The following is an 18,939-nucleotide window of genomic DNA, read 5'->3' on the forward strand; positions in this document are numbered from 1 at the left end:
AGCGAGTGGGGAAAAGAGGGACAGATCGTATTAATACAGAAGGATAATACAACAGGTCGCACACCCCAAAGTATAGAGATTCAGACAAACGGCTTGAGGTTAATCAAATTGAGTTGAATTAAGAGGAATTCACTCAAGGAAAGCTCAACAAAAGCAAGTCAACCAGTGAATTTTAAGAGGTTCCATATAACGCATTGGATTTAGAGTGGAGAACAGGGGCTAGATTCTCCGACCCCCCGCCAGGTTGGAGAATCGCCGGGGGCTGGCGTGAATCCCGCCCCCGCCGGTTGCCGAATTCTCCGGCACCGGAGATTCGGCGGGGGCGGGAATCGCGCCGTGCTGGTTGGCGGGCCCCCCCCCCCCCGCGATTCTTCGGCCCATCCCGCTGCTAGGCTGCCTGTCCCGCCGGCGTGGATTAAACCACCTTTCTTACCGGTGGGACAAGGTGGCGCGGGCGGGCTCCGGGGTCCTGGGGGGGCGCGGGGCGATCTGGCCCCGGGGGGTGCCCCCATGGTGGCCTGGCCCGCAATCGGGGCCCACCGATCCGCGGGCGGGCCTGTGCCGTGGGGGCACTCTTTTCCTTCCGCCTTCACCACGGTCTCCACCATGGCGGAGGCGGAAGAGACTCCCTCCACAGCGCATGTGCGGGGATACCGTGAGCGGCCGCTAATGCTCCCATGCATGCGCCGCCCGGCAATGTCATTTCCGCGCCAGCTGGCGGGGCACCAAAGGCCTTTTCCGCCAGCTGGCGGGGCGGAAATCAGTCCGGCGCGGGCCTAGCCCCTCAAGGTTAGGGCTGGGCCCCCCAAGATGCGGAGGATTCCGCACCTTTGGGGCGGCGCAATGCCCGACTGATTTGCCCCGTTTTTGGCGCCGGTCGGCGGACATCGTGCCGATACCGGAGAATTTCGCCCCAGATGTCAAAAATTCCATAGGGAATCCAGGAGCATAGGATATTCTTACAAACAACATAGGTCACCATATTATATATCCTTTTCCCCCCAGAAACGCAAGATTATACTCTAAGACGCTCTAGTTCCCTGACCACTGCCAGGGTGCCGGGTGGCAATGCCAGGGGAACTGCCAGAGTGCCAGGCTGGCAGTGCCAAGGTGCCCAGGTGCCAGATTGCCCATGCCAGGGATTGAGCCCGAGGTTCCCCGTTCTTAAGAGGTAGGGTGAGGGGAGGTCGAGGACCCCCAAGAAGTAGGTGGGGGGGGGGGGGGGTTGTCCAGAGGCCAAGGTGAGGATGCTGAGGGGGGTGGTCGAAAGACAAAGGCAGCATTTAAAAATGACGCCCCTGATTCGCGGGTCATCTTCCTGCACTGGCGTGCTGAGCACCTCAGTGCAGGAAATGAGGCCTCAGCAGGGCGATCCCAACCGAGGCCAAAAGAAACAGCAGAGTCCCGTTAGATAGTGGGGTCATTCCCAACACTGCAGGCGCTGAGAAACATCCTACTGTACATGCCCAAAAACGGGACTCCCTTTTGTGCGTGAAACCGTGCCCATTATTTTGTTTATGTTAGGGATCAGTGTCTTTTTCAAAGTTACTTATTTTGGATGGTTAAATATAAAATTGGCATGTTTGAAACGCCCAATCATATTGAAATGTCTCCAAAAGCACTGCACAAACGCTTTTTGTTAAGTACTTTTAAACTGTGATGTTTCACTTATGTTCATGGAGGCAATACCACAATAGAGACATTACTATGATCCTCGACAATCAATTTTATTCCAAGTTAACAAGCATCTCCAGGCAAGCACCCCCCACCCCTCCTCTGCCAGATTGCTCAACTCCAAACTCAGTCTGGGGAGACGCAGGCAACAGAGACTGTGCGCTGTCACTAAGCTTCTATCTACCCACCAGCCATGCCACTGGGCTATATGATGAACATACAAAATTGGATACAGGAAAAGAGCGGCTAGTCCATCAAAGTTGATCCACGTCAGAAGAGCTGAGCACTGTGGCTAAACCCTGCTCACTCTCCCACCATGTGGAGATGCCGGCGTTGGACTGGGGTGAGCACAGTAAGAAGTCTTACAACACCAGGTTAAAGTCCAACAGGTTTGTTTCAAACACTAGCTTTCGGAGCGCTGCTCCTTCCTCAGGTGAGGAACAAACCTGTTGGACTTTAACCTGGTGTTGTAAGACTTCTTACTATACTCTCCCACAAGCATGTCATCCCCCAGGAGAGGCAAAAACATTGTGTGCTGCAAATGTAACATCCGTTGGTACTGGAATAGAAACAATGGATGAGAGACAGAGCTTTCAGTGCAGGCTGTTTTAGGAGGGGAGTCCTCTAATAAGTTTACTCTGAAGGTAACAAATGATAACAGCATCCATTTGCTGTAATGCCTGGTTTGCGGTGACTATGATCTTCTGGACTGTTTACCAGACTGCTTCTGCAGAAATAAGTGCACATGGTGCATAATAGTCGCAACATCCCTATTGATCCCAATCCGCTTCCCGCACCTAGTGATACACTAAGGCAGACTTTTGTCTTTAATTCCCGGAACAGGTCACTTAGTCTGTTGCCCAAGGCTCATATGGCTTGAGGGCCACCACCCCACGCCAAGCGTGACCGACACACTTCTCCCCCACACTTACCGCCAGTCATTGGCCTGTTTGGAAAGATTTTGCAACCTCTTTTGGCCATGTTATGAATGCACCTTCCTTGACCATCATATCCTGGGATGGGACTCAAACCCGGGGCTTCTGGCTCAGAGGCAGGGACGCTAACCCACTGTGCCACAAAACCTCCTTATCCCTCGTGATACCCCATTAAAATAGAGGTGCAATCCTTCCTGACTGTGACTATTGGTGGAAACAGGCTGTGCATAAGGAACAGGGAATGAAGTGTATTCAAACACTGACCCTTCAACTCGGTGTAAGAACCTCTTGTCTCTGACGTTTATTTTGGGCCACAGCAGAGGTTTGAATCGAGTCTTCCCAGTCCTGATCCTTGCTATCACAATCATAGGAAAATGACAAAAGCTACCTTCAGCTCAGAAGCACAAGGCCAGACTGTAATGTCTAGGATCAATTTCACTGGTGCATCAGGATGTGCCCGTGAAAACATTGATGTGAGGTACTCTGTTCACACTGCACCTCACACATACAATGTTCGAGGTGCCTTCTTTTGAATGAGATGTTAAAACAAGGCTCGGTTTGACCCCTGAAGGTGGACTTTAAAATCCCCTGGCACTATCTCGAAGAGGTGTAGGGGCATTCCCCCCCCCCCCGCGGCTTGTGTGTGGAGCCTAGCTATCCTCTTATTGGCTGTCACATTTCCGACCTGACAGCACTGATGACAATTTAAAAGTACTTCATTGGCCGTTAAAGCATTTGTGGGCATCCTGAGGTCATGAGAAGGTTTGTACCAGTGCAAGTTCCCCTTCTTAGGCAAGAGTTGAACTTTGCTTTCAATCGTTACGATGGAGCCACCCTGATAAGGCCACTGAGTGTCATTCATTATCTCAACGCGTATATTAGATGGGACACTTTCTGAAATAAGCCAGTATCCTGCTAATGCACTATAATGCCAGTTGCTGTATTTTACATTACAGTACATTGGTTGGACCTGTCCTCCAAGTGACATGTTTCCTTTTACTCAATATAAGAACATCTATTACTCTTCATAGCTTATCTTCTGTGTCACAGCCTTCACCCAGTACTCAATTCATAAAATCAGCTTGCCTGGACACATTTATGCAAAATAGCCATGTTCTGAACCTGTAGACAGGTTCACAAAGCTGTTCGACTTCACAGGAAAAACATCTGGAAACTGGACATGACTCAAATAAAGATGAAGATTTAAACCAAGGACCCCACGGTTATATTACAGATGTTTGAATTTCTTGGGGATTAGGGACGCAATCTAATGGACTCGACGCGACCGATTCGGTGATGCGATGAGGCCGTTAAATCTCACGATAGGCCTCCTTGGGAGAGATCCAGATTAACATATTTAAGTGAGCTATTGGGGCTCATTTAAATGTCTACGCCGTATTCTCCAGGAACAAATGGCCTCGCCTGAAAGACCTCGCCATGACGCTGTTTAGCACTGGTCAACACAAATGTGATCCAGGTGTAACAGCACCTGGGAGATGGGTCTCCCAGGTCAATGAAGGCCACTGGGTGGTTGGGGTCTCGGCAGGGTGGTACCCTGGCACTCTCGCTGGCACCTGAGCACCAGGACACCCAGGTGGCATTGCCAGGCTGGCAGTGCCTAGGTGTTAGGTTGCCTATGCCAGAGATCAGGCTCAGGGGTGTCCTGCCATTAAGAGGTGGGGTAAAGGGCACTTAGGCAGTGATAGGCCACCCAGGTGGCACTGCTAGGCTGCCAGTGCCTAGGTGCTAGGGTGCCTGTGCCAGGGGTGCCCTGCCCTGCCCTTAAGAGGTGAGGTGAGGGGTGGCTTGAGAACCCCCTAAGAGGCAAATGAGGCAAGAGGGGGGTCCGGAGGCCGCGGTGGTGGAACAGATGGCAGGTTGAAAGATCAGGGCGGCATTTAAAAATGACGGCTTGATCCGCGAGTCACCTTCCTGTACTGACGATCTAGGGGTAAGTGCGGCATCGGGGAGCATTCCCGACCGAGGCTCAGAAAAGGCAGAGTCCCGTTAAATACCCCACTATATGAGCCCAAAACGGGAATCTTGTTTTTTTCCCTGTTAAATTGTGCCCTAGAATGCAACAAGATCCTATGGTTACTGTGAATTTGGATTTCATCTACAACCCCCCTCATACTGCACCCAAAGGACAACTTTTCAGACCAATAACGGGGGAGAAAGTATTACTATTACCAATAATGGAAACACTAGGCAGACACTTAAAATCTGTAAGTCTTACAACACCAGATTAAAGTCCAAAAGGTTTGTTTAGAATCACTAACTTTCGGAGCACAGCTCCTTCCTCAGGTGAATGAAGAGGTGGATTCCACAAACACATATATAGACAAATTTAATGATGCAAGATGATACTTTGAATGCGAGTCTTTGCAGGTAATTAAGTCTTTACAGGTCCAGACGGAGCAACTGGAGACAGGGATAATCACAGGTTAAAGAGGCGTGAATTGTCTCAAGCCAGGACAGTTGGTAGGATTTCGCAAGCCCAGGCCAGATGGTGGGGTTTGAACGTAATGCAACATGAATCCAAGATCACGGTTGAGGCCGTACTCATGCATGCAGAACTTGGCTATAAGTTTCTGCTTGGCAATTCTGCGTTGTCGCGCATCCTGAAGGCCGCCTTGGAGAATGCTTACCCGGAGATCAGAGGCCGAATGCCCTTGACTGCTGGAGTATTCCCTGACTGGAAGGGAACCTTCCTGCCTGGTGATTGTCGCACGATGTCCGTTCAGACTTAAAATCTGTGCATCGAAATGGACATCGGAATGAGAAGGCACCACTTACATATTGACAAACAGGCAATTTTCTTTCCTTCTCGGAAGCTGGCATCACCGGCAAGGCCAACATTTGTTCTTGTTCTTTGTTGCCCTTGAACCGAGCAACTTGCTCAGCCATTTCAGAGGGCAATTGGAATCTACATAAAGACCAGGGCTGGGGTTTTCCCCTACCCGGCGGGCCGGGCGGTCCCAGAGAGATGGAGTGGCGGGAACCACTCTGGCGTCGGGCTGTACCTTTAGGGTCCAAGCCCACACCGTGAGGGGCTAGGCGCGCGCCGGAGTGGTTTCCACTCTACCGGCTGGCGTGGAAGGCCTTTGGCGCCACGCCAGCCGGGGCCGAAAGGACTTCACCGGCCGGTGGAAGTCCGCGCATGCGCGGGGAGCGTCTGCTGACGTCATCCCCGTGCATGCGCCGGGGGGGTCTCTTACGCGTTGGCCATGGTGAATGCTGTGGCCGAGGTGGAGGGAAAAGAGTGCCCCCACGGCACAGGCCCGCCCGTGGATCGGTGGGCCCTGATCGCGGGCCAGGCCACCGTGGGGGCACCCCCGGGGGCCAGATCGCCCTGCGCCCCCCCCCGAGCCGCCTAGTCCCGCTGGTAAGAGAGGTGGTTTGATTCTCGCCGGCGGGACAGGCATTCCAGCAGCGGGACTTTGGCCCATCGCGGGCCGGGGGAGGGGGCCCGCCAACTGGCGCGATTTCCGTCCCCACCGAATATCTGGTGCCAGAGAATTCGGCAAACGGCGGGGGTGGGATTCATGCCAGGCCCCAGCGATTCCCCTACCCGGCGGGGGAGTCGGAGAATCCCACCCCAGGTAAGGACAGCAAATGTCTTTCCCTAGAAGGGGACTTTAGTGAACCAGATGAGTTTTTATGACAATCGATGAGAGTTGTCCTGGCCACGATCACTGAGACAATGGGCACGATTTACTGGTCATGTCCGGCTGGAATCCTGAGGGTGGCCCTTCCGGGATTCCCGACTGTTGTTACGCCCCACGAGATCTAACGAGATCTCACTAAACGTTGCAATCTAGATCCCACCCATAATGGACCCATTGTGGGTGCGATCCAGACTTGCATTGTTAAGTGACCTTAATTGCTCACTTAACTATGCCTACACCAGGTTTAACCAGCCTCGGGGTCTACCGGCCTCACCGAGGAGACCCCAGCCGGGCGGCGCTTAGCATGGGGACTAGGCGGAATGACATTGGGGGGGGGGGGGGGATCTACCTAGCTATCAGAGGTCCCTGGGTGGATGGCCTCTGGCCATGGTGGCACCCTGGCACTGCTGAGGCCACCTGGGAACCATGGCACAGCCAGCCTGGCAGCAGTGTCACCTGGGTGCCATGCTGGCAGTGCCAAGATGCCCAGATTGCATTTTGCCCATGCCAGAGGGGGTGCCCGGCCTGTATGAGGTGGAGTGCGGATAGGGGAGGGGGGGGGGGGAGGCTCAAGGACTCCCCCTCCCTCCTCCCCTCCAAAGCCGGTGACTTGGGGCATCGGAGATTGAGAAGAATGATCTCTTCCTGCACTAGCGAGTGGAGCTCCTCAGTGCAGGAAATGTGACTCTGTGTCGCCTCGGCGGCGCATTCCTGAATAAAATAACAAAGAGTCCCGTTCGATAGCGGGATGATGGGCGCTGGGAACGACCCCGCAAACCCACCCAAAACTGACTCTGGTTTTTTTTGGTTAGATCGCACCCAATAGCTTTAGATTTATTCACCAAATTCAAACTTCACTCGCTACCATGGTGGGATTTTAATCTCCCCAAAAGAGCTTTAGCCTGGGCTTCTGGATTACTAATACTGATAATCACCTTTACACCACCTTCTCCCCGAACGTTGCTGTGTGACTGGCTGAATGTGTGTCGAGTGCACTTTTAACTGTAAATATCCAAGGTGGCTAACATAAATAATACTGTTAATGTGCAACCTGTGTTATTTCAACAGGATGTAACACCACAATTTTACTCACTTGAAATACTGATGGTCAATAAGAACTCAGAATACCAGCATGGGCAACTAAAGATAGATTATCTTTCTGGCATGTGCTTTACTCGTTGAGCAGTACCCATGTTCCACCCAATTAGGATCATCTTCATTCTCGAAGCAACATATATCTACCCAATAAGCTGGAACTGGGCCCATTCATTGGCTCAAGTCAAGAATTATACCAACTCGGTGGTGGTGGGGGGGGGGGGGGGGGGGGGGGGGTAGTTGCTTAGAGGTCCCACAGATCACCAGTTCCAAAGTCACCAGGAACATTAGTACTGCTGGAGCTGCAGCCAGTCCTAAATGACAATTGCCGCTGAAGCCAGATAATAAGGTGAGTGCAACCTTCCTGGTTTCGCCAGGGCCAGGGTGGGGGGTGGGTGGGAGCAGGAGGAGGTGGGGGCTGCCATTGGGAGGATGGAGAGGTATTGCCAGGGAATAGAGTAAAAAGTGCCTGTACAGGAGGGACCCATTTCCCTGGCACACAAGGACAGAAGGGTATACCAGTGGGAGGAAGAGATCCTTAAGTGGCCATTAATTGGCCTCAAGTAGCCCAAGGATAAGCAGGTTGCCCAAGCCTCCCCTTGTGCTGGTAAAATACCAGGAGCGGATAGGCTGTAAATGTGCACACTACTGCGCACGCCCACCCCCCCCCCCCCCACCCCCAGTCCTGGAAGGTGGTGGAGTAACATTCCAGTCTTGGAATTGTCTTCATTCTATGAGTGATATTCACATACCCACCCAATAAGCACATCTTCACTCCAGAGGTGATACCTAACTGGATACCCCAATTGTTTTTTCTTAATTCTAGGAGTAACATGCAATCCTACATGCTGTCAGAGTATAACCAAACTAATAGATTCTGGGGGAAAAAAACTGAACATGTAGGTATGGGGCGGGATTCTCCCAGCCCTGGACCGGGCCAGAGAATCCCCACGAATGAGACACGCCACCCCGACGCCGGCACACAATTCTCCGCAGAGAATTGGCGCGGCGCCGGTCGCTCTATGCGGCCGGTCTGCCGATTCTCCGGCCCGGATGGGCCGAGCAGCCATAAGAAAAGAGCCGAGTCCCGCCGGTGCCGTTCTAACCTGCTCTGGGCCAGCGGGACCTCGGCGGGGGGGGGGCCTCCAAAGAGGCCTGGCCCACGATCGGGGCCCACCAATCGATGGGCCAGCCTCTGTGGCTGGGGGGTCTCCTGTAGTCCTGCGCCATGTTGCATCGGGGCCAGTGCATTGGCGCCCGCGCCACTGCGCATGTCCTCGTTGGCACAGGCGCAACTGCGCATGCGCGGATCCCGCAGCGCACAGTTCATGCTGGGATCTGCAGCTGGAGCGGCGGGAACCGCTGCAGCGCCATGCTGGCCCCCTGTAGGGGCCAGAATTAGTCGTGGTAGCGGTCCGGTTATGCAGTCGTAAAATGCGATGGCGTGAACGCTCTACCGGGGAATTGGAGAATCCCGCCCATGAATATTCACAGCAATGCCAAAAAGCAGGACTGAAGCAAGTCTACCAACTACTACAATACTATACTACTGCGAGAATATCTTACAAGGTGGGTAATCTTGTCTTTTTTCTTCATTGCACACCCTTCACAAACTGAAGAATACAGAAGTACAGTAGGGATGGCTGCTGTGTGGTATCATAAACAATATGCCAAAGGTGTGCGCTGCAGTTTAATCTAGATAATAGTATTCAACGCCTGCGGGACAATGCGACACACTTGGAACATGGGAGGGAGGTGGCAAGGGGGCAAATGCAGGATGTGCTTTAACCTTGCCCGTTACTATACATGGTGGAGGATACATTCAACCTTCTGTTTTGCTATCTGTTGCTTAGTTAATGGGTTGGGTTCTTGCGAAAGAAACTTCTAACTATTCAGATTGCCAAATATGCTTAGTCTAAGGGATATAAAAACCTAATAATCTGAGACACCCAAGTGAAGCTGGGCGGTAATCTTCCCCAAGACATCAGGTCAGATCGAAGAACAGCTTACAGTTCATTAACTCTGCACCTGAAAATAGCAGCGACAATGCTAGCTTTCATTAAAGGGGCATAAACTAACATGATCACAGAGGTTTCGCAAAGTCAAGGAGACATTAAAATAGTTGACAGTGGTTCCAATGGATTGCTTCTGAAGCAACAAATTTCTACTCAGCAGCCAGTAAGGCAATGGATTGTGGACCAGACAGGCATTGCATGCTGCCTTGAGCCCAGTATGTCCAACCGTTGCCTGAACTCTTGTGCCTGGAGAATGCCCAGTTAGTTCTAGAAGATCTGCTACTGCATTTGGAATTGTATTCAAGCATCTTCAGGGAAGGAGAAAAAGGAATAAAGGAACAGACATAAACACTATCAATCTTAAAATAGGATTTATTTTTCATATATTCAGAAAATGTCTCCACACTGCAACATATATAATTACATCAAAGTCTCTGCAACATACCATTGTATAATATAAATGACAGGACATTTCCAACATATAAACTCAAATTGGACAAAGTAGACATGGATTTATACCATGGCAATGGAGTGACTCATCTAATCTAAAGCAGCAGTACATGGTATTGTTGACTGTTGGTCTTGGAGGTTCATGTTTCCTGAAAACTGTCCAGTTCCTGAGGCAAGGAAGTTCAGAGTGGAAATCCAGGACTACCCAAAACGGAATGGAACAAAAATCTGTGACAGTGCCATCCCTGAGCCAATGGCATTTTTGTTAGTTCATATCTGAATAGTTCTTTCACTGTTTAAAGTATCAAACCAACAGGAACATTTCTCTTTGATCAGTTGCTATTTTGTTTAACTAGTTAACCAGAATAGACATCAATTAGTTCTACTAACAGGAATTCTTCATTAAGTGGATTATTGGGTGACGGTTTCAATATTCACTACGCCCCTTCAGAGTTAGTTTAATATACCCTGTAACAGCAGAATACACGAAGCATTATACTCAGTACCAAAGTGATGAATTCTCAATGTTTTTCTGATGAGGGCGTGGCAAGTTCAATCAGGGCAACTAGGGACAGGCAATAAATGCCAACATTGACAGAGATGCTGGGCATTCCAAGGATGATTTTTTTTTTTTTTAAACTTGTAAAAATAGCATTTATTCTATTGGTGAGTTTAGCCTGGGAAGTGCGTTATTATGCTCTGCAAAGTCAAGCTCACGACTAAAGCTTTGTGGTAAAATATCGATAAAGGATTCTCCTCGTGTACCTGGGAGCCCTCACCAGAACAAAGCCCTCATTACAGAAAACATTTTCTACTTCAAGCTTGAAGTGGTGGGGAAGGGTCGATCATTAAAAATTAATGCACTGATTCAAGTTACTGAGATATGCTCCCTGATAGTCCTACTGTAGCTGTAAAGCAGCTAGCCCCACATGGGATTACTTTTCCCATTGCTTGCGATTTGTTGAAAACAAATGTAGGAAAAACCTAATCCATAAACACCAAATTATTCAAGTATCTATTGCACTTGATGTGCATGTCTCCTGTTCGCTTCTCAGGATCGAGGTCACCCCCAGTCACCACTGCTGCATTTGGTGCTCATTATTATTCAGCACTACTTCTTTGACATTTATGTCTAACAGTTTGAAACCATTAAAGAAGTTACAGTGGAGAGAGCATGAACTGTCTCTCGATTGTCTGCACATTCAACTTCCTCCACAGAAATTTTATTTTGTTTCATTCGAGTTCTTCTAAAATAATTAGGAGTAAAGAGCTCTCTGCTGAGATTTCCACACTTTATTCGCAGCCCCTGTGATCCTCCATCAATTATAAGTCAAGATCTGCGATGGGAGTGCTAAGCAAGTTAACCCATTCCTAACAATTATCTCGCGAGGCAAAGTCAGATTGGAAATCAAAAATTTGTGACAGGGCCGTCGCCGAGGCAGTGGCATTTTCTTGATAGTTCACATTTGAATAGTTCCACCATTGCTCAAAATAATAAACCAGAATTCAACAGCAATGGATGTTACGTTCATCTTTGATCAGTTGCAATTTTACATAACTAGTTAACCAGAATAGACATTCATAGGCCCATTAATGCACATTTTTATTAATCTGTAGGTTGTAACTATCTATGCCTTTAATTTTTTTCAAGTGTATTTTCAGGGCTGCCTTCATACATTTAATAGTTGATGTTTACAGCAGGAATTAGAATTCTTTGGCAGGGCAGCGTTTGTATTACAATCTGGGTTTAAAGCTTTAAACAAGTTGTTTGCTCTTGGTCCCTGAGCCTTAGCCATTATGGAATCGGGTGTGCTGCTGCCCACTAGGAGTTCTCTTCATGGGTGTTGGGGAGGGATGTTCCAAACTATAGCTGAACATAATTCGTTCAGAGGGAGTATGGTGACTCGCAGCTACATCAGGCACGTTCCGCACAAAAAGCTGCAGACTGCCACAGTGGAGAGAGGGGCGCCTATGTGAGGGCAGCACAGTAGCCTTGTAGGGCAGCACGGTAGCCTTGTGGATAGCACAATTGCTTCACAGCTCCAGGGTCCCAGGTTCGATTCTGGCTTGGGTCACTGTCTGTGCGGAGTCTGCACATCCTCCCAGTGTGTGCGTGGGTTTCCTCCGGGTGCTCCGGTTTCCTCCCACAGTCCAAAGATGTGCGGGTTAGGTGGATTGGCCATGATAAATTGCCCTTAGTGTCCAAAATTGCCCTTAGTGTTGGGTTGGGTGGGGTTACTGGGTTATGGGGATAGGGTGGCGGTGTTGACCTTGGGTAGGGTGCTCTTTCCAAGAGCCGGTGCAGACTCGATGGGCTGAATGGCCTCCTTCTGCACTGTAAATTCTATTCTATGTGAGCAAATAGTTGGGAGTCCTGAACATATCAGCGTGGAAGTTCCTCGTTTTCCAGGGTGTAGACCCTTTATGTACCAGTCTGGGTGGGTCCATGGGGCAGCCCAGGATTTCCTGCATCAGAAAATGCTTGCTGTAAAAAAAACCTATACAGCTGCTTTATTGATTCGTTCTTACAATGTTGCCTTAAATGACAAGGCAGGCATAGATAAGATGGGCTGAATGGCCCCCTTATGTCCTGTATCTTTTCGATGGTTCTACGAAAGTTCAGAAAACAGAAGTGACTTTTATTAATAAGGTTGGAGTGTACTTAGAGTAAAATTTGGGGAACACGCCTTATACAGAATACAGAAAATAAATACTTTAGAAAATCTACAGTTAAAAAATGTTATAAATAAGCAAAGTCTTCAGATATCTTAATTGTGTTTAGAAAAATGCATCATCTGTCATCTGAAGCTGTTGCCGCAGCCACTGCTGCTGTTTTCAGGTGGATTATGGCTTATTTCACTCAGCTGTTGATTGAAAGCAGTGGTCACGTTTACTGACTGTGATGTAAATCTAATATGAAGCATACAGTTCCAGGCCACAGGCCCTGCCATGAGAACCGTACGTCATTATCGGAGTAAAATTCTGGTTACACTACAGCTGACTTTATTTACAGCTACACTTAATAATTCCTAACTTCTATGATTGATTTTACTGCTTCACACTAATAATAGGAATACTAAACAGCCAGTAATGCAAATACCTGTAAGACATTTATTTCATTATCCAGATGGCTAATGTTAAACCACATAGGCTGCGGGATTTTCCGTCGGCGGGATTCTCTGCTTCACCGGCAGGGCACCCATGCCCGCGGGTTTCCAGACGGCGTGGGGTGGCCGCAATGGGAAACCCCATTGGCAGTCTGCGGGAATGGAGAATCCCGCTGCCGGCGGGGGCGCGTCGCACCGGAAAACAGGGCTGGTGGGACAGAGAATCCGGCCCAATATTTCCAATACTATTTTCCATCTGAGTAGCAAGTGTAGAATTTATAGATGTGCTACAAGGTACCTCAAATGCATTTGGGTAGAAGCAGAAACTGCAACAGGGTCTGGTATCCTATGTAATTTGCAACGTCATCACCACTCCTCACTCAAACTGGGGGAACCCACGCACTGCTGGTGTACCGTTGAATTTTAGCATGTCTAAATAAGTGTTGTTCCCGACATGTTCATTACCTGCCTTGGGAGGAAACTTGGTCTTACCACGTACTCCTTCCATACATCCAATTCAGGAACAATTGCAAGAACAAAGTCCACTTTACCCTGAGTAGAATGATTTTCACACAGTTATGACTGTTTTCAATGAAAGAAAATATACGAACACAATCTGCCATGGTTCAGGTTTGATCATTTACACCGTAACATTGGAGTGGAATCATTTTGAACAAAATTAAGAAACCTGTAACCAGTGTGATGGTACTTTGTGCTTCAAGTCTCAAAAACATCTCCATCATCACTGTCTAATACTGGCTCCAGCTTAACAGGCCCGTTAACAGAACAAGGTAGATGAGCTTGTGGCCCAGATTGTGACTGGCAGGTATGATGTGGTAGGCATCACAGAGACGTGGTTGCAGGGGGTTCAGGACTGGCATTTAAACATCCAGGGATTCACAACCTATCGAAAAGACAGGGAGGTGGGCAGAGGGGGCGGGGTTGCCTTGTTAATTAGGAATGAAATTAAATCAATAGCACTAAATGACATAGGGTCAGATGATGTGGAGTCTGTGTGGGTAGAGTTGAGGAACCACAAAGGCAAAAAAACCATAATGGGAGTTATGTACAGGCCTCCTAACAGTGGTCAGGACCGGGGGCACAAAATGCACCACGAAATAGAAAGTGCATGTCAGAAAGGCAAGGTCACAGTGATCATGGGGGACTTCAATATGCAGGTGGACTGGGTAAATAATGCTGCCAGTGGACCGAAGGAAAGGGAATTCATTGAATGTTTACAGGAGGGCTTTTTGGAACAGCTTGTGATGGAGCCCACGAGGGAACAGGCCATTCTGGACTTAGTGTTATGTAATGAGCCAGACTTGATTAAAGATCTTAAAGTAAGGGAGCACTTAGGAGGCAGTGATCATAATATGGTAGAATTCAATCTCCAATTTGAAAGAAAGAAGGTAGAATCAGATGTAAAGGTGTTACAGTTTAATAAAGGTAACTACAGGGGCATGAGGGAGGAACTGACGAAAATCGACTGGGAGCAGAGCCTAGTGGGAAAGACAGTAGAACAGCAATGGCAGGAGTTTCTGGGAGTAATTGAGGACACAGTGCAGAGGTTCATCCCAAAGAAAAGAAAGGTTATCAGAGGGGGGATTAGGCAGCCATGGCTGACAAAGGAAGTTAGGGAATGCATCAAAGCAAAAGAGAAAGCCTATAATGTGGCAAAGAGTAGTGGGAAGTCAGAAGATTGGGAAGGCTACAAAAACAAACAGAGGATAACAAAGAGAGAAATAAGGAAAGAGAGGATCAAATATGAAGGTAGGCTAGCCAGTAACATTAGGAATGATAGTAAAAGTTTCTTTAAATACATTAAAAACAAACGGGAGGCAAAAGTTGACATTGGGCCGCTCCAAAATGACGCTGGTAATTTTGTGATGGGAGACAAGGAAATAGCTGAGGAACTAAATAAGTACTTTGCGTCAGTCTTCACAGTAGAAGACATGAGTAATATCCCACCAATTCCGGAGAGTCAGGGGGCAGAGTTGAATATGGTAGCCATCACAAAGGAGAAAGTGCTAGAGAAACTAAGAGGTCTAAAAATTGATAAATCTCCGGGCCCAGATGGGCTACATCCTAGAGTTCTAAAGGAGATAGCTGAAGAAATAGTGGAGGCGTTAGTTATGATCTTTCAAAAGTCACTGGAGTCCGGAACGAGTTCCTGTTCAAGAAGGGAACAAGGAAAAAGATGGAAAATTATAGGCCAATTAGCCTAACCTCGGTTGTTGGCAAGATTCTAGAATCCATTGTTAAGGATGAGATTTCTAAATTCTTGGAAGTGCAGGGTCAGATTAGGACAAGTCAGCATGGATTTAGTAAGGGGAGGTCGTGCCTGACAAACGTGTTAGAGTTCTTTGAAGAGATAACAAATAGGTTAGACCAAGGAGAGCCAATGGATGTTATCTATCTTGACTTCCAAAAGGCCTTTGATAAGGTGCCTCACGGGAGACTGCTGAGTAAAATAAGGGCCCATGGTATTCGAGGCAAGGTACTAACATGGATTGACGATTGGCTGTCAGGCAGAAAGTTGGGATAAAAGGTTCTTTTTCGGAATGGCAACCGGTGACGAGTGATGTCCCGCAGGGTTCAGTGTTGGGGCCACAGCTGTTCTCTTTATATATTAACTATCTAGATGACGGGACTGGGGGCATTCTGGCTAAGTTTGCCGATGATACAAAGATAGGTGATGGGGCAGGTAGTATGGAGGAGGTGGGGAGGCTGCAGAAATATTTAGACAGTTTAGGAGAGTGGTCCAAGAAATGGCTGATGAAATTCAACGTGGGCAAGTGCGAGGTCTTGCACTTTGGAAAAAAGAATAGAGGCATGGACTATTTTCTAAACGGTGACAAAATTCATAATGCTGAAGTGCAAAGGGACTTGGGAGTCCTAGTCCAGGATTCTCTAAAGGTAAACTTGCAGGTTGAGTCCGTAATTAAGAAAGCAAATGCAATGTTGTCATTCATCTCAAGAGGCTTTGAATATAAAAGCAGGGATGTACTTCTGAAGCTTTATAAAGCATTAGTTAGGCCCCATTTAGAATACTGTGAGCAATTTTGGGCCCCACACCTCAGGAAGGACATACTGGCACTGGAGCGGGTCCAGCGGAGATTCACACGGATGATCCCAGGAATGGTAGGCCTAACATACGATGAACGTCTGAGGATCCTGGGATTATATTCATTGGAGTTTAGGAGGTTGAGGGGAGATCTAATAGAAACTTACAAGATAGTGAATGGCTTAGATAGGGTGGATGTAGGGAAGTTGTTTCCATTAGCAGGGGAGACTAGGACCCGGGGGCACAGCCTTAGAATAAAAGGGAGTCACTTTAGAACAGAGATGAGGAGAAATTTCTTCAGCCAGAGAGTGGTGGGTCTGTGGAATTCATTGCCACAGAGGGCGGTGGAGGCCGGGACGTTGAGTGTCTTTAAGACAGAAGTTGATAAATTCTTGATTTCTCGAGGAATTAAGGGCTATGGAGAGAGAGCGGGTAAATGGAGTTGAAATCAGCCATGATTGAATGGCGGAGTGGACTCGATGGGCCGAGTGGCTTTACTTCCACTCCTATGTCTTATGGTCTTATGAATTCTGTTGCATGTCTGGAAATTTTTAATCTTTGATCAATTTTGCAACCGTGCAACCATGTTATGCATAGTTTGCCTACTCAACAATGACTGCACTTCACAAGTGCTCAGGATTATTCTGACGATTTGATAACGACCATTATAAATCATTTATCACTTAATTTCACATCCAGTGTAGTAATAATCATCATTTCACACAAAATGGAACTTTTAAAAGTTACTTCATAATTGCAAACACATTACTGATAAAAAATATACCATACTTGGGAGATTCAGTACCCACAAGGCATCAATAACAAATCAAAATATACTTCTGTGCTCCTTACTATTTCATCAAAAGTAACATTTTTCGAGAGGGAGAATATCTGAAAGCTTTTTCATTTGGGTTGCCACTAAAGGGGAAGGTGAATCATTCTCCTGTGTGCTTAAGAGTGAAACGTGGAGTAGTTGGTTTTGAAAAAGCGATGTAATGATGCACAAGCAAATAACTGGAATATCACAACCATCAGTGTGTATTAACTGACTGACTACTGACTGTGTCCGCCACGTTTTTTTGCAACACCAGTGCTAGGCAAGCCAAGCTACCATTTTAATATTACAAATTACAAAATTAAGAGCTAAAACAAAAACCAGGCACCAGCCAAAATTTCAGCTCAACATTTAGTAAAATTACAAGATCAGTTTTATTTGGGACCTCCACACAAGGGTCCGGTGCCCTTAATACAGACACCAACAAGGTTGAAGAAACCCTGTCTGATGAATTCCATGTGACAAGAGGGTGGTCTGAAGGGAGACTTACTCCCATTTCCAAGCACTGTACTCTGAATATCTGACTGTGTCATCCATTAAACAATAAATCTGAATTTTAAAAACATGATAAAGCTTCTGTGGTGATATGCATCACTGTAAATACACAAGGGGTTAATGTGAACACACTACACCTAGCTAGACACCAGAGGGAACACCAGAGACATCATGACACACAGGCATTCAACCAATAGGTCAGTAAGATAGGATACGACCAATGGGCATTCAAGACACATCCAGACGTGACACTACCACAGGGGGGCATTACACCAACCCATATAAAAGGACACAGCACACATACTCAGTCTCTTTCCAGTGGAGACACTTAGTGAGTACAGACAGGGTTGATTGAAACACATCACACCCATCACATGGATTGTAGCAGACTGGTTAGTTAGTCTGAGTAGCTATAGCAGGATTAACAGGAGAGTTGAATCCAAGTAGGAGAATTGTTAACAGTTCAATAAATGTGTTAAAGCTATCTCCAAGTCTGAACCTTCCTTTGTCAGAGTGTACAACAAGGAAGCAGCTTATGCTACATCAAGAGCATAACAAAACAGCTTCCACTTTGAAGGGCCGTGTAAAGGAGTCTGAAGCACACAGGTTATATTACCAGCTGAATATTTGTTTGGCATATAAAATGGGGGTAGATATTGTTGGTTGAGAATGGTCCAGGAAGCTTTCAGCCAGAATAGATTACAAAGCTAATGAAAAGCAGGAGCAGAGAAGCAAAACTTGAATTTGAACCTTGTTCCCTATTACGGCAGATAATTCCCATGGAAAACAGTTTCAAATCTTCAAATGGCAGGAAAAAGAGCATCCCATAAATTATAAAATGATCAACCACAAACTATCTCAACTACAAAGAGCAAACATAAGCAATGGAGTGCATAAAATTAACAGTAGTGAACATTTCCCTGGGCTTACTATGGACCATCGTGGTGGCATATGGAAACCGGGAGTTTCTAAACTTAACTCCTATGAGTATGGGTTGTTCTAGAAGAATCATGGATTCCCTGAGAGGCTTTAGAGGTTGGGAGAGTTGTCCACCATGACCATGAGTGCGTGGTTTGGAATTAAATTTTTATTCCCACTCTAAACAACTGGAATTTTGAAACCTTGGTTCTGAAATCCAAAGAATCCCAAAAAGAATTCTTGATTCATGCCGACCGTCCTATATTTTAAATTCCACTTGACCATGCACCAACCATTTGCCCTGGTGTACAAATAAATATTACTCAGTCAATCACGAAAAAGGGTGGAAGTGATGACGGTCGATGATCCAAATCGCAGTTGTTTTAGTGTAAATATACAAGGGTATACCACCTGGAGAGCCTTACCAAATTAAAAAGCGGTTTCTGTGAAAATTAACTGTGAGGGACAGATTCCAGAACCGCTTTTGTGGACAATTTAAGAGAAGGTTACTGCTGCTGTTGAGTTGGCTTGTTGGCTGTCTCGGCCACACTGCTTTTATTCAGCTTGTCTACAAGCCCTTGTTGAAGTAAACGACATCGATGCCAGGATCGTGCGCCTGAATCAGAGTCTGAAGCTCTGGTTCCAGGTGGGAGACCTTCATAGAGCTGTGAAATGAAAGAAAA

General features: G+C 47.4%; 1 protein-coding gene across 4 annotated transcripts in view; it reads right to left on the reverse strand.

Moving 5' to 3' along the window:
• Positions 1-9,741: 9,741 nt before the first annotated feature.
• The window catches only part of LOC140393268 (sideroflexin-3-like), an 85,726-nt gene continuing 76,528 nt past the window's right edge, over positions 9,742-18,939 (reverse strand). For all 4 annotated transcript variants that reach the window (XM_072479553.1, XM_072479554.1, XM_072479555.1 and 1 more), the window contains one exon: positions 9,742-18,921. In XM_072479553.1, coding sequence (XP_072335654.1) covers positions 18,825-18,921 — 97 coding nt within the window. In that variant the 3' untranslated portion in view covers positions 9,742-18,824. The remainder of the gene's footprint in view (positions 18,922-18,939) is intronic.

Source organism: Scyliorhinus torazame, chromosome 16, assembly GCF_047496885.1.
Source record: "Scyliorhinus torazame isolate Kashiwa2021f chromosome 16, sScyTor2.1, whole genome shotgun sequence".
In the NCBI taxonomy this organism is placed as follows: domain Eukaryota; kingdom Metazoa; phylum Chordata; class Chondrichthyes; order Carcharhiniformes; family Scyliorhinidae; genus Scyliorhinus; species Scyliorhinus torazame.